At 37.9% G+C, this 22,784-nt stretch overlaps 6 protein-coding genes and 1 non-coding gene across 12 annotated transcripts; 2 read left to right on the top strand and 5 right to left on the bottom strand.

The window, feature by feature from the left end:
- The first annotated feature begins 343 nt into the window (after nt 1-343).
- Nucleotides 344-4,355, top strand: LOC102615550 (uncharacterized). Its single transcript, XM_006488528.4, has 10 exons — nt 344-883; nt 2,053-2,138; nt 2,291-2,357; nt 2,540-2,682; nt 3,024-3,072; nt 3,200-3,337; nt 3,446-3,526; nt 3,602-3,778; nt 3,864-3,950; nt 4,050-4,355. The coding sequence occupies exons 1-10, from the start codon at nt 554-556 to the stop codon at nt 4,110-4,112; spliced, it is 1,221 nt and encodes a 406-aa protein (XP_006488591.2). The 5' UTR covers nt 344-553; the 3' UTR covers nt 4,113-4,355.
- A 429-nt stretch (nt 4,356-4,784) lies between these two features.
- Nucleotides 4,785-5,651, bottom strand: LOC102615269 (uncharacterized). Its single transcript, XM_006488527.4, has 2 exons — nt 5,468-5,651; nt 4,785-5,397 (listed from the first exon to the last, which is right to left on the bottom strand). Exons 1-2 carry the CDS (start codon nt 5,502-5,504, stop codon nt 4,922-4,924), a joined length of 513 nt encoding a protein of 170 aa, XP_006488590.2. The 5' UTR covers nt 5,505-5,651; the 3' UTR covers nt 4,785-4,921.
- TRNAG-GCC (transfer RNA glycine (anticodon GCC)) lies at nt 5,603-5,673 on the bottom strand. Its single transcript has one exon. It is a non-coding gene; the product is annotated as a tRNA-Gly (tRNA).
- A 29-nt stretch (nt 5,674-5,702) lies between these two features.
- LOC102614978 (probable protein phosphatase 2C 26) lies at nt 5,703-8,873 on the top strand. Of its 4 annotated transcripts, none has more exons than XM_006488526.4 (11): nt 5,703-5,984; nt 6,236-6,287; nt 6,415-6,494; nt 6,921-7,002; nt 7,155-7,225; nt 7,358-7,437; nt 7,554-7,651; nt 8,111-8,234; nt 8,325-8,407; nt 8,499-8,547; nt 8,636-8,873. In XM_006488526.4, the coding sequence occupies exons 1-11, from the start codon at nt 5,836-5,838 to the stop codon at nt 8,704-8,706; spliced, it is 939 nt and encodes a 312-aa protein (XP_006488589.2). In that variant the 5' UTR covers nt 5,703-5,835; the 3' UTR covers nt 8,707-8,873. The 4 variants fall into 4 exon arrangements, with proteins under 4 accessions (XP_006488589.2, XP_024957520.2, XP_052288841.1 ...); XM_025101752.2 differs by having other exon boundaries at nt 8,487-8,547; XM_052432881.1 differs by lacking the exon at nt 8,111-8,234 and having other exon boundaries at nt 8,330-8,407.
- A 645-nt stretch (nt 8,874-9,518) lies between these two features.
- Nucleotides 9,519-12,005, bottom strand: LOC102614674 (uncharacterized). The gene is made up of 2 exons (XM_006488525.4): nt 10,853-12,005; nt 9,519-10,193 (listed from the first exon to the last, which is right to left on the bottom strand). The coding sequence occupies exons 1-2, from the start codon at nt 11,630-11,632 to the stop codon at nt 9,978-9,980; spliced, it is 996 nt and encodes a 331-aa protein (XP_006488588.2). The 5' UTR covers nt 11,633-12,005; the 3' UTR covers nt 9,519-9,977.
- Nucleotides 12,006-17,303: 5,298 nt separating this feature from the next.
- LOC102614388 (UDP-glycosyltransferase 87A1-like) lies at nt 17,304-19,297 on the bottom strand. Its single transcript, XM_006488524.4, has 2 exons — nt 18,656-19,297; nt 17,304-18,283 (listed from the first exon to the last, which is right to left on the bottom strand). The coding sequence occupies exons 1-2, from the start codon at nt 19,161-19,163 to the stop codon at nt 17,376-17,378; spliced, it is 1,416 nt and encodes a 471-aa protein (XP_006488587.2). The 5' UTR covers nt 19,164-19,297; the 3' UTR covers nt 17,304-17,375.
- Nucleotides 19,298-19,990: 693 nt separating this feature from the next.
- Nucleotides 19,991-22,502, bottom strand: LOC102613506 (UDP-glycosyltransferase 87A1-like). 3 transcript variants are annotated; one of them, XM_006488521.4, is made up of 3 exons: nt 22,313-22,502; nt 21,426-21,971; nt 19,991-21,079 (listed from the first exon to the last, which is right to left on the bottom strand). In XM_006488521.4, the coding sequence occupies exons 2-3, from the start codon at nt 21,946-21,948 to the stop codon at nt 20,202-20,204; spliced, it is 1,401 nt and encodes a 466-aa protein (XP_006488584.2). In that variant the 5' UTR covers nt 21,949-21,971; nt 22,313-22,502; the 3' UTR covers nt 19,991-20,201. The 3 variants fall into 3 exon arrangements, with proteins under 3 accessions (XP_006488584.2, XP_006488583.2, XP_015388900.2); XM_006488520.4 differs by having other exon boundaries at nt 21,426-22,029; nt 22,313-22,496; XM_015533414.3 differs by having other exon boundaries at nt 21,426-21,980; nt 22,313-22,492.
- Between the last annotated feature and the right edge of the window lie 282 nt (nt 22,503-22,784).

Here is a 22,784-nt window from a genome sequence, read left to right as displayed (position 1 = left end):
GCTATACTGGGAAAGGCTGGAAAAGTCTTTGATATATAAAATGTGTATATTTGAGGTTAAAAATGTATTATTTAAGAGTTGGGGTAGATTTTTTAATATCAGTAGTGGATTTTTGAGCTCAATATTTAATTTTATAGATAAAATTCTCCATAAGCCCCCTAAATCTATTATCACATTTTAAAATTGAAAAGAAAGAAAGAAAGAGAGAAAGCTAATTAAGTAAATTTTGTGCTTTTTTTTCCCCAACAAGAAAAAAAGGTTGGATTGAAAATTAGCTCATAGAGCCTCATACCTTACAATAAAGAATAAATAGAAATAATAATGCTGCAGCCTGCGAAAATTAAAACCAAAAACTCTTTTTGCCATTTCATTGGACAGTTGGCCTGCTTATTCATTTTTTCGTGTACTCTTCAACATCTCCAAAGGACTGAAACTTTGTGAACTCCGCTAACAAAAGACGCACAGTCACACGCACAGACGCACTCTTGTTCTGTTTTTTCTCTTCCTCATTCATTATAAACAAATTTCAGAAGCAAAGACATAAAATATATAAATGCAAGCTCTGATTCACCACCCACATATCCTACGCGTCCCCTCTCCTTCATCTTCTTCTTCTTCCCATTACATTTTTTACACACATCCTCTAATGGCCACCACCACCTCTCTCGCTTTCTCCTCCAGTTCACTCCACAACCGCTACCACAAGCGCACCACCTTTTTTAATGGGTCTGCTGCTTCTTTCAACAGAATTGGAGTTCGAAGAAGCCTTGCCCGATCTGGGGTTTTTATGAGCGTGTCTGTTGGCAAACACACTGCTGTAACTGTTGATGATGCCCTGTTTGCGGATTACAAGCCCACCAATGCTTTCTTGTTTCCTGGTCAGGTATGTGTCTTTATCTTGTGGCATGTAACTTTTGGGTTTTCATTCTGATTTCCGATGCTTTGTGGATTCATTATGAAAGAAGAAAGATTATTGTCTGTTGACTGTTGGGAATATTAAAGGTCTCATTTTTCCATTCTGATTTCTGGTAGTCTTGTACTTGCTCATTATTTTGGTTCCTGTAGCATCCCAAGGTGGTTGTCATATATGGTGTGTTTATATATTGCTGTAGATAGAAATGAAGCTGCAGCCACAAATCTTACTTTGAAAATGCATTGATCGTTGTTATTTCGGTAAACTTTGAGTATATGGGATATGCCTTATTGTGAATTGTTTGTAATTCAAAAATTGACTTCAGTTTCAAGTAAAGTACTCCAAAAGCATCCTCTTCTTGTGAGAGACTTCATAGTGCAGTGTAGCGATGAAGAATTACAGTTGAATGATTTTCTTTTAAGGGGAATATTAGCGTGGTACTGAATGCTCTCTTTTGCCTAACCCAGTTCTATTTTCAATTGCCTATGTATACTATGTTTCCTCAAAGTGCAGTCATGTCAATTTGTTTTTTAAATCTGTCTGTTGGGCCTACGAACCCTTGGGTTGTAGTAGAACAAAAGGTATTTCTGCTTATACATGCAAGACAAGTGAGATCCCTACTCGGGTGATCTTGGTCAAAAACATCTCCTCAAATTTAAAATAGTTGGTGCACCGTGGAGTCAATCTGTGAATTAGATAGAAAGCTAAGTAAGTTGGTAACAAATATTTTAGCTATTATCTTCTTGTCAGTAGCATTTTAAATTGCTTCCATGTCTATTTCTTTCTTGTCATGCATCTAAAGTATCTTGCTTCGTTCTTTACCGTATTCATGCCTTTTTGGTTTTTGACATTCCCTTGGTAAAAAATGAAGTGCAATCAGAAGTAGATGAATAATCAAGGTGATGATTTCTCATGTCTTGTCTACCTCATAATTAGTCAGCCTTAATTATGCCAAGAGTTAGTGGGTTCAAGTCTTTTGCCCAGCATTGAATGTATTTTCATGAATAATGGTTTAAATCCTGTCTAGAAATAGGGGTGATTCTAGTATTCTCACCCATCCTTTTAAAATATACCATTAACAAGGGACTCATACGATGATGATGGCCAGAAGTTTGTTACTTTTTTATGTATTGTCTCAGGGTGCACAAGCAGTTGGAATGGGGAAGGAGGCTCAGAGCGTACCAGCTGCCGCAGAGCTATACAAGAAAGCAAATGATATATTAGGGTAGACTCCGTACTCTGTTTAAGTTTTTGATATCTGCAGAAGAAATCCTCTTTTGATAGATTCTCCATAGTGTTTGGTTCTGGACTAAATTTCAGGACAACCGTATACAAAATTGTTTTTGGTTAGAGATATGATGACTCTGTTTCATGCAGTTTTGATTTGCTAGAAATTTGCACCAATGGACCAAAAGAGAAGCTAGATTCAACTATTATCAGCCAGGTTTCTTTTACGCGATAACATACTCATTTTCTTATATTTTTGCACTTCTAAGGGAACCTTTTTGTCAATCGACTCAGGGAGGCATTTCCTTCTTTTGTATCACTATGCTGTATAATGCTGGTGTATGAATAAAAGTAACCATTGGTAGTTACTAATTAGCTTCTAATGCTGCATTCTTGCAGCCTGCCATCTATGTCACAAGTTTAGCGGCAGTTGAACTACTCCGAGCTCGTGATGGAGGCCAGCAGATAATTGATTCTGTTGATGTCACTTGTGGTCTGAGTTTAGGTGAATATACTGCTTTAGCCTTTGCTGGAGCTTTCAGGTGAGTTTGTCACTCAGCAGATCAGTTACCACTTTTCCATTCCCATTTTCTTTTCCATTCTGAACAACATCATGCTGATTAATTTAAATCCTTTCTCTCATTGATCCTGAACATGAATGTGTCAAGTATGCCATGCAAGATAACTTTCAGAATTAGACTTTTCTACTTCTACCTTAAAGGGTGGAGTTGGAAACATAATATTCAGTTCTCTCTTGTGCTTCATTTTGGAGTAAGAATAGTAGACCAACATACACCTTGTAGAAAATAAATGATTAAATGAATTTCCTGTCTTTATTTACTGATTCTGCCTTTTCATTGAATGATTTGGTTCCATCTATAAGCTTTGAGGATGGACTGAAGCTGGTCAAACTAAGGGGAAAAGCTATGCAGGTAAGTATACATGATTGTCAATGTGTATTGAGGAACAATTAAATGGTTTGGTTCCATCTAGTACAAACAGATGCTTCGATCCAATAGAATATCATTTTGGGATTGGTTTATTTGCATTTGCCTCTAGGAAGCTGCTGATGCTGCTAAAGGTGCCATGGTCAGCATTATTGGATTGGATTCAGACAAGGTTCAGCAGCTGTGTGATGCAGCCAATCAAGAAGTTGATGAAGATAATAAAGTTCAAATTGCAAACTATCTCTGTCCTGTAAGATTGTAAAACACTCCCCTTATTGATTTGATAAATGTAGCTGGGTATTTTATTTTATTGTTTAAACATCAAACTTTTATTATGGAATGCATTCTACTTTGATAGGGTAATTATGCAGTATCTGGGGGTGTTAAAGGAATAGAAGCAGTTGAAGCCAAAGCTAAGTCATTCAAGGCTCGAATGACAGTAATTTCGTCCTTCATTTGTATTCCCATCCAGTGCCATCCTTGCACTAGCAGTAACTGACTTCCATTTTCTCAGGTGCGTCTTGCTGTTGCTGGCGCTTTCCATACCGGTTTCATGGAGCCAGCTGTCACAAGATTGGAAGCTGCATTAGCAGCAACCCAGATCAACACACCAAGAATGCCAGTTATATCTAATGTTGATGCACAGCCTCATGCAGATCCAGAAGTGATTAAGAAGATATTGGCCCAACAGGTAAGCTAATAAAAAATTGGAATTTGTTTCTCCTCGATATGAGATGGAAATAGTAATCACTAGACTCTCGAAAATGAAACCACAGGTGACATCTCCCGTCCAATGGGAAACAACAGTGAAGACTCTCCTTGGCAAAGGGCTGAAGAAGAGTTACGAATTGGGACCAGGAAAGGTATTAAATCATTATGTAGATTGGTTTAAACCTTGCCAATTTAATCGCTAATAATTGTTATGATTTATCAACATTGATTTTCTTCTGATATTGCATCAGGTTATTGCTGGCATTGTCAAGAGGTTGGACAAGAGTGCTGAGATGGAGAATATCGGGGCTTAGAAGTTTAACTAAACACGGCGGCTTCACCATTTCCTGGCAGAGTTTCTTTGTTCAAGCCAAGCTAAAAGAATTACATTGAAACCATGAACTTTTTGTGTATTAGAGACCATTTTGAATAGCCTCCTTATTAACTTAAAATTCTTTGAATCAGGATTAGATTGTAAAAACAGTCTTTCTTTACGCATTATGTATGTAACACTACTTGTATTTGGTGCAATAATATATTAGATAAGTTTTAATTTATTATTTTTTTAAATTAATAACATAGGTATCTATTGAAGCTTGAAGCTTGAACCTTAAGAAGGCCAGCGCAATCTTTGTCACTCACCCACACCCACCCCCCCCCCCCCCCCCCTCCCTAAATATTTAGTAGAAGTAAGGTGAACCCTTCTCAAATTCGGTATGAAGTAAATTTATTTTATTCTTAACGTACGATGAAAGTATTTTAGGCGCCGTTTATTATTATTATTATGGTGCTTTATGGCTTAGAAGAGCCTGGTGGTGAAGCCAAAGTTTGGCAATCACAAATCGCTTAGAAATAATAATAATAATAAGAAGAAGGAGGTGGAGGCAGCTGATGACCTCTTAAGACTCTAAATTGTTTGACAATTTTTTTTGGGGTTGATGTATAATAGATTAATAGTAATAAATAAAAATGAAAGAAACACAACGAAATGAAAGGTTCCATGCAATAAATAGTTAAATAAATACAAGGAAGCGCCAAATGCAAAAGCCAAAAACAGTATAGCAGAATAACATAAAATTATGAATTTATCCTAAAAAAGAAAAGAAGAGAAAAAGAAATGTAATTATGATGAAATATTATTATTATTGGTTGACGACGTGGAGGGTTGTTGTAGCCTGATCCTGGACAACTGATCCATCCAACGATCCTCAGAAAGGCGATTAGCCCAATCAGGGGCCAAGCCGCGAAAGGAAACGCGGCGCATGGCGTCCATCACTCGCCTCGCATTCTCTTGACTCAACGGAGCATTTCTTCGATTCTCATCCTCTCTGAACGCTCGCCTCATCGCCAACGCCGACTCCTCTCTGATCCTCTCCTCCTCCTCCTCCTCTTCATCTTCCGCTTCGCTGCTGCTTTTTGCTTCCACGTCGCCGTTTAGATGCTCCACCTCCGCTTCGTAATAACCGTTGGGCAGGGTACCAGCGTCACACGCGTCTGAGCTTATCTGATCGGCATCTGAATCTGAATCTGGATCCTGAACGGAGATTGGCTGGTAGTATTCCGGCGCATTGTCGTCCGAGTCGCTTCCACCGTTCATCTCTGCAACATACGCACCTAAGTTGACAATTTCAGGAGAATCATCTTAACAAAAGTGCAAAATCGCTCTTACCTTCAGCGACGTCTGTTGAAGTGGAAGTGGCGTTCATTTTTTGTTCTGTTAGGAGGTCGAGAAAACACAGCACCACACGGATCGGAATTCCCCGTACTCCTTTTATATTGAAAAAAAAAGGCTTGGAAAAATTAATGCACCAGCCGGGAATCGAACCCGGGTCTGTACCGTGGCAGGGTACTATTCTACCACTAGACCACTGGTGCCTCATTGATCAATGGTCCTAATAATATAATAAAATATATCAGATGACGTGGCAATGCCTCATCTTCAGCCACATATCCCGCCACCCTCTTCGCTAAACTGGTGTAGTGTCACAAGGGGAGAGAGAGACAGAGAGAGTGGGGGAAGGGGGTTGTACGGGGAAAATGGTGGTTCCCGTTTTCAGAGCTTCAGTTGCTTCTTTTCATCCGCTCTTTGATTCTTTATGTACAAGACTGTCCACAAACAGCTCATTGCCCAAGAACAGTCGGTTGCTTCCTTTTGCTTCCTCTGAACTCAACCCAGTTCAGTCTCGGTGAGCCAGTTCATAATACAACTCTATCTTATTAATCATTGCAATTTCTGATTAAACCATTACCAAGTTCATTTGGTGTATGTATATTCACGTTTGTGATTTTAAAGTGATATGCAATTACGTTAACGTACTTCAATCTATTGAGATGTCTATTGTAAGCTCCTGTCTTATTGTTGTTAGTAGCCTCTATGCTAATCATGTGAATGGTGGATCAGAGCGGGTTGATATATTGTGTAATTTTTTGTTGTTAGACCGGAGTTATCGTTTTGTGTTGGCACTCACCTTATTCCACACCCCAACAAGGTATTGCTCACTTGCAAAATTTTGTCTTATGATACTGCTGTAACACATTGCTTGTTTCCAGCAGGAAATTAACTTTCATAAACCAATTTGCAATGTCCTTATACTTCTAAGTTTTGGATTTTTTGAGGTTGAAAGAGGTGGAGAAGATGCTTTCTTTGTTAGCTGCTATAATGGGGGAGTTATTGCTGTTGCTGATGGTGTCTCCGGGTAAGCACCTGCAAACTGACTCTATGGTCTATGATGAATTTAAACTTTCAAGATTATGGACAGTTCTTCAAATGCAAAGTAATAAGTTATTCACCTTTTTGTGTGTGTTGTCTACATATGTATGTATGTATGTATGTATGTATGTATTTTAATTTCTATCCATTTGTGTGTGTTAGCTAATCTGATATAGACACATTGCATATAATTCAACTGTTCATTCTTGACCACAAAATGAACAAAGAAAAGTATATGGCATTAATAATAGCAATAAATATTAAATATGTTGCAAGAACTTCAGCTAATTGTGTCACTGAGTTTGTAAGCCAGGAGGAATTGCATAATTTTGTTCACTGGTTGCCAAGAATTACTAATCCCAAGAAATTCTTGATTGAAATGGTATTACCCTTATGCTTTTATGCTTGCCAGTTGGGCTGAACAAAATGTGGATCCGTCATTATTTTCTCGTGAATTAATGGCTAATGCTTCATACTTTGTGGAGGATGTGGAGGTATGTGATTTTGATATGCACCATGATGGTTGTAATGTTGTCATTATTAAATTAAAAATCTGTATTGGAGTTGTGTGAGTAAATTTATATGAGTACATGCACGTATCTTCTCTCTTGGCTTAGAGAGCTGACATGGGTTGACCATTTTCTAGGTTAACTATGATCCTCAGATTCTCATGCGAAAGGCACATGCTGCTACCTCATCTGTTGGTTCAGCCACAGTGTAAGTTTATTGTCTGTTCAATTTTCCAAATAATTATAAATGGTGACAGCAGTGCATTGGCATGCCTAGGATTATACACACATTCATTCAGCCTTACTGCTATTTACTTCAGCTTTTCCCTTGACCAATTAGAATTGTTGCTATGCTGGAGAGAAATGGAATTCTAAAGGTTGCTAGTGTTGGGGATTGTGGATTAAGGATAATCCGCAAAGGTGATAGCAACTATTTTATTTTCATATCAGTTTTGAGCATTTTGTTGCTCACAACAGTTTTCCATCCATTTACTGTGGCATGACAAGAAGAGTGGCTTGGTTGCCTTGCTTAACAGGCCAGATAACTTTTTCCTCTTCTCCACAAGAACATTATTTTGACTGCCCCTATCAACTGAGCTCGGAAGCAGTTGGCCAAACATACCTTGATGCCATGGTATGAGATTTTTCTAATCCATATAGAATAATATGTACTGGGTTGTCTTTTCTGTCATCTACAGTCAGTTCATGCACATTTTGACCTAAATACTATCCCAATTTAATTGCACCCTTATATGACTTCACCAGTGCTTGCAATCCCAGTGTGCACATTTTTCTAACCCACATTAGAATAATGTGTAATAGCTGTCTTTTCTGTCGTTTACCGTCGCCTTTTTGACTTCAATAGTATCCGAAATTAATTGTTTCCAAGACCCTTACATGACTTGTAACAGTGCTTGCAATCCCAGTGTGAAACAATGAATTATATTTCAAGGCTAACAAAGAGTGGTGTAAACTAGGGCCAAGGCAAGACCATGTACTTAAATCCTGAAAATACTCTGTTTAGTATTACAAAGAAAGGGTCCATTTTGGGCTTTGAGCTGCAGGATTTTTATTCTGCATATTCACTATACAGGTTACCACTGTAGAATTAATCGAGGGAGACACCATAGTGATGGGTTCAGATGGGCTTTTTGACAACGTTTTTGACCATGAAATTGTTTCAATGACAACCAGATTCATTGATGTTTCTGAGGCTGGTATATGCTCCGTGTTTGGATCCATTTATCAGAAGATTATCTACTCTGTTGCACAATGGTTCACTGACTGAGATTTTATTTTGATGCTAGCAAAGGCATTAGCTAACCTAGCTTGCAGTCATTCGACAGATTCCAACTTTGATTCTCCCTATACCATGGAGGCCAGAGCCAAGGTAAAATCATAAAGAATTAAATCTCTTAACCTACGGTACGTCTTAGGAGTGAAGATAATATGTTATGTCTTGATACAAGATTTCGTTGCAGGGTTTCGATGTTCCAATGTGGAAGAAAATTCTTGGGATGAAACTTAAAGGCATGACTAACTTTGTGTTCAACAAATATGAAAAAAATTTATACTCTGTTCAGTACCACAAGTGATTTTGAGTATTTTCCTTGTGCAGGTGGAAAGCTCGATGACATTACTGTAATTGTTAGTCAAGTTGTGAACTCCCATGATGTTTCCATCTCTTAGTGCTATGTAAAGAAAGAAAATTTAGCATCACTTAAAACCAGGGTAGCTCTTAAAATATAGGTTCTTTATCAATATGGTGTTTGTGAAGTCTTATAAATGTTTCTTTTCACATTGATTAAAATGATGCATAAAATTTATGGACATAAATTCATTTTTAGAATTACTGATGTATGTTTGCCATGTAAATTCATTCTGATACTTCATGTCATTGGAGGATCCTAAAAGCCTGCAATTTGGTAAAGTTTTGCCAAAACAGATCTTTGTTGGTTTCAGAATGGTATATGTACGCATTGAAAATAATTGTTTTTCTTTCCCTGTAACTGCCAAAAATAAACCTTTAGAGATTCTCTTTGAAATATGATGTGGCTATCAGAAGGAATCTCGGCTGCTCATGAACCTTAGAAACGCTTATCTCCTAGCCAGCAAAACAATGATTCCCAAATTGGAGATGAAACTGGAAAACGTTAAATGGTTCATTAAATCCCAAGTCTTTTTTTAACACTCCTGTTGCAATAAAACAAGAAGAAGCCCAGTGCCACTAATATGATTCCCATTTCCTTGTCGTTCAATGTTCAGCTAGAACTGCGGAAATATTTATTATACAAATCACGCTGCATCCGAGCTACATGTGAAAGGCTCCTCAAGAGACTTAGCATTCACCAGTCCTCGTAAACCATGAATAAGTCTGAAGATAAATATCATATCAACTGGAAAAAAATTTCATCAGGGATAATCCTGGCATTATAAGGAACTGAAAAATAAAATAATAAAATCAAATTAATCGAACATCTAATGAAGTAAAGAACAACAAATAACAAATAGACTCATTATTATTGATAGAAGTAATTCCTTTATCTTTAAATGTCCAGAAAACAATTGAATAGTTCCTGATGCAACAAAGCATACAACATCCCGAAACCCAAAATTAAAAATCATTGCACAGAATGATTCAAAGGGGTTTCACACAAAAAGGATAGAGGGAAACCAAAAAAAAGAAAAAGGAAAAAAATTATCGAGAAAAGAACTCATAAATATTTATCAGTGAAATAGTAAAATATGACAACAGTGTGTACAACTCAAATCGATTATAGCCTGAATAATTAGTTCTGACTACAGCTACCAGATAATAGATCATGTTGAAACCTGTAAGATGCATCTTCGTCTTTGCCCATTCAACCCTCGTTTGAAGCTATCTCAATGATGCTTATACAGGGGTATGTTAATATTGATGCAACTTTAGTATAATCACCGTGGTTACTTTTCAAGGTTATTTATGTGATAGTGCTGCTATTACTGCTATCATTGACTTCTTCGAAGAAGGATTTACAGGCTTCATATGTTGACCAGCAGATGGCAGCAGCAGGAGCATGGAAAAGCATTCTTGGCATCCATCCCCTAATGAGGCCCCTATATCCATCCTTTTTTATTATTGTTTGGATAACATGCCCAATTGAACTGCTCTGGAATCTGTCACAGCCGCAAACACCCTGCACAGCAATGTAAAATGGTAAATGTAGTTAACTGAGTAAGCATCCCAAACACACTGTAAAAGATCTAAAAGACGTTAATTAAAAAGAGATCCAAGACCACGAACCCCATGCCTGGCAGCAATTGTAGCTAAATGAATATATTTTTTCTTTTGAGGAAAAAAGAAAAAAAGACACTAAGTGATGGATTAAAATTTTCCACAAATCATGAATAACTACCTCCCAAAATTTAAGCAGATTAATCCTATGTTCAAGGCCAAAAAAAATGTTTTTAACTCCTCTCTCTGAATAGTCAAAGCCAAAAAGATTATAGTGCGTGATCAACAACTATCATGCATGATAGGAGCCACCAACTAGACAAATCTTGCTTTTGCGTAAATGGCTATGTTAAGTAACAACTATACTCTCCTTTTCTCCAGTGAACAACTAGACTTAAAGTTGGATTCTTTACTATATATCAGAAAAAGAAAAAAAAAATTAAAAGTCTTTGCTTTGTTCATGTAAAGTTTGAACTTCAATCCATAGTCTTTTTATGGCCTACAAGGCACAAGCTATATCCTAATCTGAAGGAAAATGCTTGATAAATTTCAGTATATCCAACAATAAGATTAACAAAACAAAACATATAGCACAGCAAGGAAGAATCAATAAAAATATACCTGACACTGCAATTGAGTTTTGACAACATCAAGTGGGGTGGTGACTGCAGCTGCCAAAGCTCCAGCAGCAGCTCCAGCTGTAGCGTGAACGACCAATCTTTCATCACTGGCGCTCTCAGGAGAAATCTCCATCAATCCCCTCTTGGTAGCCTCATAAGTAGCAAAATGCACTGCAGTAAACGGAGCATTCATCAACACAGTGGTCCTATAGGACGCGTAAAACGCCCCGAGACCCTCTTCCCTCAACACTCTCTTGACACAATCCCAGACACCCTTGTAAGTACTATTTTCTCCCAATTGTAATCTCTGCTTCACCATATCCATGGGTGTAAAAACCGCATCACTTGCAACCGTCGCGAAAACCCCCGAAATCGCGTGAGCCACTGCATTATTAGGGTTCCCGGCGGATAAAAACTTTTTAGAAACTTCGTAAATGGAAAAATAAACAGCGTGAGCGGGGCCGGCGCCAAGGCCCATGGCGCCGATTCCACGGTAGAGCCCCGAGGGGCCCTCGGTTTTTAAGATGGATTTGAGGGCTTGGCGAACGCCGACCGATTTGATTGGACAGGAACCAATGGCTTGCATGTGCGTTTTGACCGTGTCGACCGGAAACATGGCCATGTGCTCGACCGAGCCGGCGATTGAACCGGCGATCATGAATTGCCAGTAGCGGAGGCCGTCGTGAGCCGTTACGGCAATCTCTGGGTGGAAATCAGGGGGTTGTGGGACCGGGCGGAAGTCGGGGTTTTGGAATTTGGTAGTAGTGGCCTCCGCCGCCATAGGAAAGGGCAAAAGTCGAAAATTGGAAGAAAAGTTTGATTTTGTTGGGAATCGATGCACCGGTTTACACCTAGAAGAAAATTATTAGGGTTTTGGATGAGGGCTTCAGCCATACAAAGTTTTTTTGTCTCATGAGAATGTGAAGAGGGTTGCAAAATTAAACAGCTTTCCTTGTCTGGGGATTTTTCAACCGCAAGAAAGAAAGAGAGGGAAGAAGAGAACCTGGTTGTCGTTTTGACAAGTAAAATGAAAAAGAAGATAATGAGGGTAATTGATAATTAGGCTTAAGAGTAAGGGCTCCAATTCCAAAGAATTTGGAAGAAAATCTTTTGTTTCGGTTCAATTAATTTGTGATTTCCTTTTAATTTTTCGCGTCGTGTTGGGCCGAAAATGGGAATGGGAGAGATGTGGCGCTTTGACTGGGCCTGAATTTTCATTCAATGCCCGACAAGAAAACGAAAACTCCAATTCATAGGGCAGGAATGGATGAATTTTTCTGAAAATTCAAACTCAATCCCACATTACTTTTATATTTAAGTTTGGTTCTGGTCGGCCATTCGTTCGTTGCTTGTTTAGTAAAACACATTTCATCGTCGTTTAGATGGTGAAAAGTAGGGCCTCCATGGTTATATTCGATGTCTCTAAACAAACACTAATCAATTAACAAAGAGTTCTTGTGTGCTAACTCCTAAAATACTAGGGTTAATAATTGAGAGTCTAAATGTCATTTTCCTTTAATATTATTGGTCAGTTGCTTGAACTTTGACTTCAATCCATTATAATGGTAGTGATAATTTGGAATTCTAATTACATAACACGTAACTTAAAAAAGCTTTGGGAATAAAATGAAGATGATGATCTCCATCCACCTTCTATAGACAACAGAAATAAAGATGCTGATGTATTAATACCAGATATATGTGGTTAAACCAGCAGCCAAAATCACATCACCACCGCCCAAGCCACAGATGACAAAATTCTTTGAAGTTTGAACTCGATCCATGTGCATAGGCCCTCGGTTTCAAATATACCCAATCCTAATGTGATCGAGAAGAAAGCAAAATCAGTAAGAGCCATTTGAACGTGGGATTATAATTGTTTTTCTCTTAGACTTTCCCTATTTTTAAATTTAGTGAAAATTTTACTTTTTTTTTATTAGAATTTAAAATTTAATTTTGATCACGTATTTTAATAAGAGAGAAAAAAATACTAAGAATACATTTTTGTCAGTGGTCTTCGAACCTCTCGCATATGATTAGCCAGTTTACAATGGCAGAAGGATGTGTTATTGTATAAAATAAGCTGCTGGTTAAAATATGAATTGCAGCATTCAATTTTTATTTTCAATTCGCTAACTGAGTTTTTAACACTTTTTATTTAATACAAGAAGAAACTCGAAACACTCTATGGTCCGTACTGATTAATCTTACGGATATATAGATTGATCAATCATTTCTTCTCTACAAATATCTTATGTAGGTATAAGTTTTTCAATAATTAATATTTGGCCACCGGCTGTTGCTCTAATGCTCTCTCTGTCTCTGTTGCCTAATGTCAACAGCCCGCAGGTTTTTTGGTTCTTCTCCCCATTGCTTTCGCCATTCATAAAGTTGATATGAGAACAAACAAATGCCTTAATCTTCTTAGGAGGTGTGGTGTGGCTTTGTGTGTAATATTAATATCACTGATGAAAGCATCAAGGTTAGTTCTCTAGGCTCTACAGCCCCAGGAATTCTTGTTTTCTTTTTAGTTGATCTTGACGGGGATTCTTGGAGTATCTGATTTTATTACTAGGCTAAAAAGCAAGTAATATTTATTTATCAGGAGGTATAGGAAAACATATGATATGGGCGATGGAATGAATGAATCAATGGCTATGTTACTGATGAAAGCGTCAAGGTTGATTACAGATTATCCGCCTTCTGCTGTTGTTGCTTCCCCACAGCTATCCCTGAATTGTCTTGCTACTCTTCTCATTTCTTTTCCCTCATTGCTTTCCAAATCCATAAACCTTCCCACGCATTCTGCAATTTGTTCTCGTATCAACAGGTTTTCTCATGTTCCAATCTCTTTCTTCATCCTTTTTCCAATTTTCCAATTCCCCACAATCTGGTTACTATTAGGATGTTGATCCAAAGAAAAAAGGAAAAGTGAGCATAGGAGCGCCAGCATAAAAATCTTCAAAATGGAATTGGACCCACGGTGTGTCAAGAAACCCCCTGCAGAGGAATGGCACGATATCCTCAATTGATCACACCAAGACCAAGGCAATATTTGCCCAGTATCACCACAAGTTTGATTCAATCGAGAAGCGTCTCCACGAGCCACCCGCAAGAACCGAACACCACTCATTTGCAAGCCAGCAAGAATTTCGTCCATTTGGGCACTTGAAACAGAGAGAAAACTTCCTAATGAAATGTTCAAGACAAAGTCCACAGGTTGGGAATCCAGCCACTGGATGTCGTCAGGGTCATTGTCACTATTAGTTTTTTCTTGAGAGTTGCATCCAAGTTCTGGGTAAGGTATAACAGGGCCAATAGTGTAAGATAGGAAAAGGGGAAAGCGAGGCCACGGGTATATTCATGCTGTTACCAATGCGTATTCGCCAGGAAAGCTCAACATTTGCTAAGATGTAAGTCACTGGCGGTTCAAGCTGATTCAGAAGCTGCTCAAAGGGAACTACCACTTTTGTTATAACAGCTTCGTAAAAACGAGAAAACTCAGAACCACGATCTAGCTGTAATGGGATGACATTTATTATTGTTGCAAACCGCAAGTTATTAGGCTTAGCCCACTCTTCAGTACCAACAAAAGCGATCGAATATAATTAAGGTCCTTTTGAAGCTATTAGGTTGCAGAGATTCATCATGGAATTGATGTGGCCTCGACCAGGATAAGGCATAGCCTTCACATGGCACACTGTCAATTGCATACAAGCAGAAATCATTATTGCAGCTTTTGCAGAGCATGGTGACCCAAGAGGAGAAGAGCAGCCCTATTGATAACAAAAGCCGAACAATAATTTGTATATAGTTCGTATGAAATTAATGTCACTTACTGTACATCTTGACAAATAAACTTTTAGCTTTTGATCCATCTTTACCTCATTGTTGGTGTAAATAATAAGAATTTGATGTGTCAAGCAAACCTGTTCGGTCTCTTTATTGTTTTAAACCCACACATGATTGATGATCTAATGTCACTGAGAATACTACTCAGGACGTTAGGAAAATGCTAGCTATTATGTCGGTTTGTCCATCTCTCTTGGTGGAATTAAGACGGCTCAACCTTCCATGTAGATAGTCATTGTCACCAGAAGTCACTGGCATTGAGTTTGATGAGTTGACGGTAAAAAAAAATTCTCAAAGGACTCTGCTCTCCTTGCATTAATTTGCTAGTGCCATATGTTCAATGATTGTTTTAGTTCAAATTTGTAGGCATTTTGCTTCAAAGTAATTTAGCAACTAGTTCACAAAAAGAATCAAAGAAGATAATTATATACGAGCAAACAAATCATGCCAATCTACATGATATTGAATGAAAAAATGAAATGAATTTGAAGGTATTATCTGCAATGCGAGAACATTGCAATTACATTCATGATGGAATTGGTACATAATCACTTGTTTAGAAATCTATGTTTAGTAATGTTATAAGGAAAAGTGAAGTATGCAAAGTCATACACAAAAGTGGAGCATGGAGTAAAAAGAATAAAAGGAAAAGTGAAGCATGCAAAACGTGCACAAAAGTAGAGTATGGAGTATGAAAAATTAAAATAATTAATTAAAAAGTATGGAGTAAGAAGTATGAAAGAAAAAGTAAAACATGCAAAGTCAGTGCACAAAAGTGAAATATGGAGTATAAAAAGTAAAATAATTAATTAAAGAACATGGAACAAGAAGCATGAAAAGTGAAAGTGGGTCGTGTAAAGTAAGAATGAAGCGTGGAGCATGGAGCATAGAGAATGAAAAGTTAAGTAATTAATTAAATAGAGTTTGCACGTACAAGATAAAGTGATAATGAAAAAAAAGAAAGAAATTTTGAGAAGGAGATAAATGTAAACTCCGAATTAAACTCTAAATAAATGGTGGAAGCATATCAGAATAAGGAGGTATACTTAGAATATTAAAAAATTGTATTATAAATAGAAAGTGTTTAATGCATAGTGGGCAGGCAAAAATCCAAAGGCAAATAGCTAAAGAAAAATTTCATTGTAATTATTAGTTAATAGTGAAGGTTACTCTTTTAACTCCCATAGATATAGGTCAAGCGCTAAACTATGTGTGTTTTGTTCTTTATATCATTACGTTTATTTAATTTTCTTGTTGACCAAATACAAGCATCAACAAATTACTTGCAACAATTTTTCTTGCTTGGTCTGATGAAGCGGCAAAAATAATATTCACATGATCTTGGAAGGAGTCAATTCATATTAACTTGCTTGTGAAATGTCCTGGATGAAAGCATTAAGATTTGTATCAAATGATCCACCTTCTGCTACAGCTCCTTGACAAATTTCTTGGACTCATAATGCTCTTTTTACTCATCCCTTTCCCCTGACAGCTATTGATATCCATAAATTTCAGCCCAAGCTTCGCAATTTTTTTCTCTTGTCACTAAGTTTTCACTTCCTTGCTGGTTGCATATCTAGCCATTTTATGTAGACGAAGTCTTGGTGGTTACTCGCTGAGGAGGTTTTGGATTTTAGTTCAAAATAAGGAATCACGGGACCGACTAAGTAGATAGGGAAATCAAATTTTGCTTTCAATACATCAATAACTAGTGTTTCTAGTTCATTGTACTTGGAACATCCATGATCTCATTTCCATCAACTGTCTTTGGAATTTCGTTCAATTTGAAGAAAATACGAGGAATATCAGCTACGCTTATTGAAGAAATACCGGGAATGAACTCCACAGTATTGCCGTCGCCCATCAAACCAACTGGAAACCCTTCTTCAGTGAAGAGATGAAAATGCTAGTTTATTGAAAAAACAGAAGCTAATCAGTCCAAAGGGTAGCAGCTGGAATATTCCTGGAATTTCCACAACAAATTGTCCATAATAATATAGCATCAGTTATGATGGCAGTCACAGGCAGATGAAGCTGATCAAGAATCTGCTCAAAGGGAGCTTCGATTTGGTCATAGCAGCTTCAAAGAAGCCAAGAAATTCGCTGCCTCGACCAAGCTCAGACGGTATAACGTTTGGTATTGTTACAAGGCTTATGTTGTTGTCATGATGAAAATCGGAGCTGATGAAGCCAAGCCATTCTTCAGTAACAGCAAAAGTGACGAGTACATAGTCTTTTCTTGAAGCTATTAGTTTGCAGAAATTCATCATGGGATTGATGTGGCCTCTTCCAGGATAAGGCATGGCAACTATGCGACACAGACTGGTTGCTGCTTGAATTTTTCCGGTATCCACGTTGGAATCAAAATCTTTGTAGTAATGGAATAGGGAAGAAGGTCAAAATATTTATGCTTCTTGACAAAATTGCAACTCAAGCAAGCAGGCATTGAAACAATTCCCACATTTTGAAGAATCTTTTACTTGTCGATCTCATTTTTTTTATTATGAATAAGACATTGATGGAGTCCACTTTCACGGCTGCAGGCAGCAGCTAAAAGGTTCTCTGTCTCTTCTACTTTCTAGATACTATAACAAGAAATAAAAACAAATGGCCACCGTCCACAAATCATTAATTAGAACCATTGCGTACAAAAGGACATAAAATGTTTGTAATTAATTAAAGTGAGCAAGTGAAATGTCGTTGAGAAAAGCATCAAAGTTTGTAATAGACGATCCATTTTCAGCAACTGCTTCTTGACAAATCTCTTGAACTTCTCTAGCCCTTTTACTCATAGCTTTCCTCTCATCATTGTTCAAATCCATAAACCTTTTCACAAGCTCTGTAATTTCATCTCTTGTCACCAAACTTTCACTTCCAATCTCAGGTTTCTTTACTTTCCATCCAATCTTCCAATCTTCAACAATTAGCTTACTATTTGGAACTTGATCCATCATTATTGGAAAGGTAAGCATTGGGACGCCAGCATAAGCAGCTTCAAGAGTGGAATTTAATCCACAATGAGTCCAAAATCCCCCAATAGAAGAATGACACAACACCTCCAATTGGTCACACCAAGGCACCACAATGCCCCTGTCAACACACCCATCTTTAAACCAAGAAGTGTCACCTCGTGACACCCAGAAAAAACGAACGCCACTATTGCGTACACCAGCTACAATTTCATCCATTTGGACACTTGAAACTGACCAAAGGCTTCCCAACGATACATACAGAACGGAGCTATCTGGCTGAGAGTCCAACCAATGGAAGTAATTATCGGGCTCATTATTAATATTCAAACTAGTAGACGTTAACAAATTGCTTTTGATTTCGAAGTAGGGAATGGTTGGTCCAATTGGGTAGACGGGAAAAGGGAATTTTGCTTTCAAAGTATCATTGACTTTGGCTTCAAGTTCGTAGACGGAGGAGAGGAGGAGACATTGTGCTTTTGACACCTTTGAAACACTTTCCAGGGCACGCTGCAGAGTTTGTCTGCCACTCCCGTAAAATATTGTTGGCAGGTCCGCTAACTTTGTGGAAGCCAGTCCTGGAATGTAGTCCACTACCTCTTCTCCCCTTTCTGTAATAACCCAAACATAAGTTCAATTAAGCAGAACGATTTGATTACAAGTAGGTAGCTTGCTACTATCAATGGATATACGTTTATGAAAATCCTCAAGTGCATAGACAATGAAATTTAAAGCATATACAATATTGTTTTACTTTTTGTCATTGGGGGAAAAAAATTCTGTACCGCTTGATTTTAAATGTTCATTCGATGAAGTGCAAACATTGCAGAAGGGAACAATTACTGTTCATGCAAGCATATATAAATTTATGTGAATAGATGGTTGTACTAATTAACGAAAGTGGAAGCATTAATTAATCTGAAGTTAGTAACAAAAGAGAATAGTTTTAAACAAATATTAATTCTTGGGGCAACCGTACATACCTGAGAGTTCAACAGGGAAATGCCCGTTTTGTACAAGGAGCTCAAAGTGATGAAACACTGAAAACAGAGAAGCAGACATGGACCAAAACGAAGCAACGGGAATGTTCCTGCGGTTGCCCACATCAACAGCCCAGACCAAGAAAGTATCAGCTATAATAGCAGACACCACGGGTGCCTCAACTTGAAGAAAATCTAAGACCTTCTCGAATGGAGCTTCCATCTTTGTAGAAACAGATTCCACGAAAGCAAGAAAGTCCCTGGCACGAACAAGCTCGGAAGGTATAACATTGGGTATTGTTTCAAAACGAATGTTATTATGATTACCGTGTCCGGAGCCAATAAAGCTCAGCCACTCTTCGGTCACAACAAAGGTGATGAAAACATTTGGGTTTCTGGAAACAAGTAGCTTGCAGAGGTTCATCATCGGATTGATGTGACCTCTTCCAGGATAAGGCAGGGCAACTATATGACACATTCTGCCGGTTGCTTTCATTCTGGAGTGATCCATAACAAAATTAATTTTACATGCATCAGATTTGTACTAGCGACCAGCAAATCCTCTCTCTCTTAAAAAAAAAAAAAAACCAGCAAATCCTCTCTCATGAACAAACTAAAGATTTAGTGCCAGCTATAAAGTAATGTAATACTCTCCCCTGTGCAATAATGCCAGCCGCACGCCATCTTGGAAAGTGTTTACACTGCACTCTGGAATCTTTTTCTTGGGGTAGGACCATTTACGTTTACGTTTCAGCCCTTCTTTCCTTCAATTCATTTTTCTGATTAATTGAAATGGAGTCCTTTTGTTTGTTGGAACAACCCAGAAAACTAGAAGTTCTAGAAATATCTCACTTCAGTCCTAGTGATTTAGATTTTTGTTTTTGCTTTTAATGAAAATTCCGTAGCCATTGTCGCAATACCGGCTCTGCTCTACATCAATAAGTATAAAATAAATGTGATGTTCAGGCCATGCAGCGTGAAGAAAAAGGAGAAAGACTTACAATGATCGATGCACATAAGAAAATTGAGAGTTTTAGTTAATTGTCTATGAAAATAGAGAATAATTCTATAAACTTTCAAAGACTTGCTTGAGTTGATTTTTCTTGAAATCTCATAAATTATTCATTCTAATTTGGGGGTGAATGATGTTTTCATAATCTCAGGAGATACGGTGGAAATTGTCATTCTAAATGGGGAAAATTGGAATTTACCTTTTTTTTTATTCTTTTAATTTTCAGTTTTGAGATCTTATTCCATTGAAATGAATATATTGCGCAATAGTGTTCCATACACATCATGCATCTGATCATCCACTGATTTAATAATTGACAAATACAATAACTTAAATAAAATTGTATGATCACAAAAAAATCAATAGCATCCAATACAACTCTAATTTCATTTGTTTGAAATAGCTCATAAATAGGACCCAAAAAAAAAGGGATAAAACAACTACGGGAGCTTGATGCTGGACATCTTAATAAAATTTTGATTATAAGAACCTTAATGTGGGTACATAGGCTTCTCTAAGGTTTCTTTATTGAAATGGCTACCCAAGTGAAATGTCCTTGAGAAAAGCATCAAGGTTAGTAATAGATGATCCATTTTCTGCAACTGCTTCTCGACAAATCTCTTGAACTTCTCTAGCCCTTAGACTCATCTGTTTCCTCTCATCACTATTCAAATCCATAAACCTTTTCACGAGCTCTGTAATTTCATCTCTTGTCACCAAACTTTCACTTGCTATGTCAGGTTTCTTTACTCTCCATCCAGTCTTCCAATCTTGTACAATTTGCTTACTATTTGGAACTTGATCCCAGAATATCGGAAAAGTAAGCATTGGGACACCAGCATAAAGACTTTCGATAGTTGAATTTAAACCACAATGAGTCCAAAATCCCCCAGTAGAAGCATGGCACAGCACCCTCAGTTGGTCACACCAAGGCACCACAATGCCCCGATCATCAGCATGGCCATCTTTAAACCGAGAAGTATCACCTCTTGTCACCCACAAATATCTGACGCCACTGTTGCGGATACCAATTATAATTTCATCCATTTGTGCACTTGAAACTGACAAAAAGCTTCCCAAGGAGACGTACAAAACTGAGCCAACAGGCTGAGTTTCCAACCACTCAAAGTATTTGGGACCATTGTGACCAGTAATTGATGATACGTTGAAGTAGGGAATGGTTGGTCCAATTGGGTACACTGGAAATGAAAATTCTTCTTTTAAAGCGTCAATAGTTTTGGCTTCCAGCTTGTAGACCGAAGAAAGCAGAAGATATTGAGCTTTTGAGACCTTTGATGCACTTTGCAGGGCCGCATGCAAAATTTTTCTGCCAGCTCCGTGAAAAATTGTAGGAAAATCAGCCAACTTCGTCGGTTCAAGTCCTGGGATGCAGTCCACAAGCTCGTCTCCCTTTTCTGAGATGCAAATTGGAACAAAACAGTTCACATGTAGAGCAATATAGTCATATAAAAAATGATACAGAAAGCATTTTAATCCATCGTATTTAGTGTACAACTTGACACAGTTCTGTAATGCTTTGTTCTATAATATCAAACAAAACCTGGTTTGAATTTGAATTCAATTATCTATTTTTTTAATTGTAAAATCTGCACATGGTATACCCGGCCAGCATGCGCAGATTTTAGGGGTCACGAAGGAAGAGTAAATAAAATAATAATAATTTCAAAAAATGAAAAGGTCTGTTGAGATCTAAACTGGTAGGTGATTATAAATAATTTAGAAGTTGAAAAGTGTAGGCACCTGAGAGATCAAACGGAAAATGGCCGTTTCTTTCAAGAAGCTCAAAGTGATGAAAAACAGAGAACACAAGTGCAGACATCGTCCACAAGGAGGCTACGGGAATGTTCCTGCGGTTGCCAACGTCAACAACCCAAGGCAAGTAAGTATCTGCTATAATAGCAGTCACTGCCGCCGGAGGTTGCTCATCATCATCAAGAAGCAGACGATCAAGGAGCTCTTCAAAAGGAGCTTCCATCTTTGTAAACACAGCCTCCAGGAAGCCGGCAAAGTCATTGGCGCGCCCATGCTCTGAGGGTATGGTATTAGGCAATGTACGGAATCGAATGTTATGGGGCTTGCTCTGTGAGCCAATGAATCCGAGCCACTCTTCTGTCACAACAAAGGTGATGAGGATATCAGGCTGCCTTGAAACTAAGAGCTTGCAAATGTTCATCATGGGGTTGACGTGTCCTCTCCCGGGATAAGGCAGGGCCAGCACGTGGCAGAGGCTGGTTGGTTTTACTTGGGCAGGATGAGGATCCATGAGTACCACTTGATATATGGGAGCTAATTCAGCTGAGATTGCAAATTAAACAGAAACTCTGATCACTTTCGTGTATGCAAACTGGAGAAGGAAAATAAAATAGCAATACCTGACGGTGAGAGTGAGACAGAGACGGAGACGGAGAATGAGAATAAATTTAAAAGTGAAAAAAGGTAAGAGCACTCCGACTACAAGTGTAGAAGGCCGAAACACAAAACAATAAGATAACATATAATCGCATTGTTCATTAACTAATCGGTAGCATCTTCTTTCGTATATCAGTTGATAAATAAAAGAAAAATGCCGTCATGCCAAAATCATAACCCAATCTCTTTCAGAAGTGCGAGCGAGGAAGAAGAAGTACCTGGCTGGCTGGCTGGCTGGCTGGCTGGCTGGTGGCTTGCAAGAGTAAAACGCAGAGACAGAATGAGTGGCTAGTTGTGTCACAACAACTCCGTGTCAAATGCAAATGAGGACTATATAAATAGACTGGAAGCGGGGGGGTGGGCCGCTGCGGCTCAATGTTACAGCCCATTAATATGATCTCGTTTTATTGCCTGCTTTTACGCAATCAAGCCAATTACTAATTAACCATTCATTCTTTTCAGGAACAACGAAGGTTCCTTTTTTTTTCTTCATATCTAGTTTTTAGTAAATTTGAAAATGTATCTGATAGTTTGTCTTTAAAACAGTACTTGCAAATGAAAGAATAAAAATGTGTTTAATTGTTTGTTTAAAAATATGGAGTCAAGAAAAGAATGTGAAAAAAAAAAGAAATTTAAAAGATCTTAGTAAAGTCCACAAAAATATCAGAGTAATAATTTTAATAGAAATTG

The sequence above is a fragment of the Citrus sinensis genome, chromosome 8 (assembly GCF_022201045.2).
Source record: "Citrus sinensis cultivar Valencia sweet orange chromosome 8, DVS_A1.0, whole genome shotgun sequence".
In the NCBI taxonomy this organism is placed as follows: Eukaryota; Viridiplantae; Streptophyta; class Magnoliopsida; order Sapindales; family Rutaceae; genus Citrus; species Citrus sinensis.
The sequence above is the reverse complement of the archived record's forward strand: the minus strand, read 5'-3'. Positions and strand labels throughout refer to the sequence as shown.

Coding starts and splice junctions, on each gene's coding strand:
- LOC102615550 (XM_006488528.4), top strand. CDS start 554: ATGCAAGCTCTGATTCACCACCCACATATCCTACGCGTCCCCTCTCCT. Junction 884..2,052: donor CTTTCTTGTTTCCTGGTCAG/GTATGTGTCTTT, acceptor GTATTGTCTCAG/GGTGCACAAGCAGTTGGAAT. Junction 3,073..3,199: donor TAAGGGGAAAAGCTATGCAG/GTAAGTATACAT, acceptor ATTTGCCTCTAG/GAAGCTGCTGATGCTGCTAA.
- LOC102615269 (XM_006488527.4), bottom strand. CDS start 5,504: ATGAACGCCACTTCCACTTCAACAGACGTCGCTGAAG. Junction 5,398..5,467: donor TTCAACAGACGTCGCTGAAG/GTAAGAGCGATT, acceptor CGTATGTTGCAG/AGATGAACGGTGGAAGCGAC.
- LOC102614978 (XM_025101752.2), top strand. CDS start 5,836: ATGGTGGTTCCCGTTTTCAGAGCTTCAGTTGCTTCTTTTCATCCGCTC. Junction 6,288..6,414: donor TTATTCCACACCCCAACAAG/GTATTGCTCACT, acceptor GGATTTTTTGAG/GTTGAAAGAGGTGGAGAAGA. Junction 7,652..8,110: donor AAACATACCTTGATGCCATG/GTATGAGATTTT, acceptor TTCACTATACAG/GTTACCACTGTAGAATTAAT.
- LOC102614674 (XM_006488525.4), bottom strand. CDS start 11,632: ATGGCGGCGGAGGCCACTACTACCAAATTCCAAAACCCCGACTTCCGC. Junction 10,194..10,852: donor AAACTCAATTGCAGTGTCAG/GTATATTTTTAT, acceptor ATTGCTGTGCAG/GGTGTTTGCGGCTGTGACAG.
- LOC102614388 (XM_006488524.4), bottom strand. CDS start 19,163: ATGGATCACTCCAGAATGAAAGCAACCGGCAGAATGTGTCATATAGTT. Junction 18,284..18,655: donor TTTCCCTGTTGAACTCTCAG/GTATGTACGGTT, acceptor GGGTTATTACAG/AAAGGGGAGAAGAGGTAGTG.
- LOC102613506 (XM_006488521.4), bottom strand. CDS start 21,948: ATGGATCCTCATCCTGCCCAAGTAAAACCAACCAGCCTCTGCCACGTG. Junction 21,080..21,425: donor TTTTCCGTTTGATCTCTCAG/GTGCCTACACTT, acceptor TTTGCATCTCAG/AAAAGGGAGACGAGCTTGTG.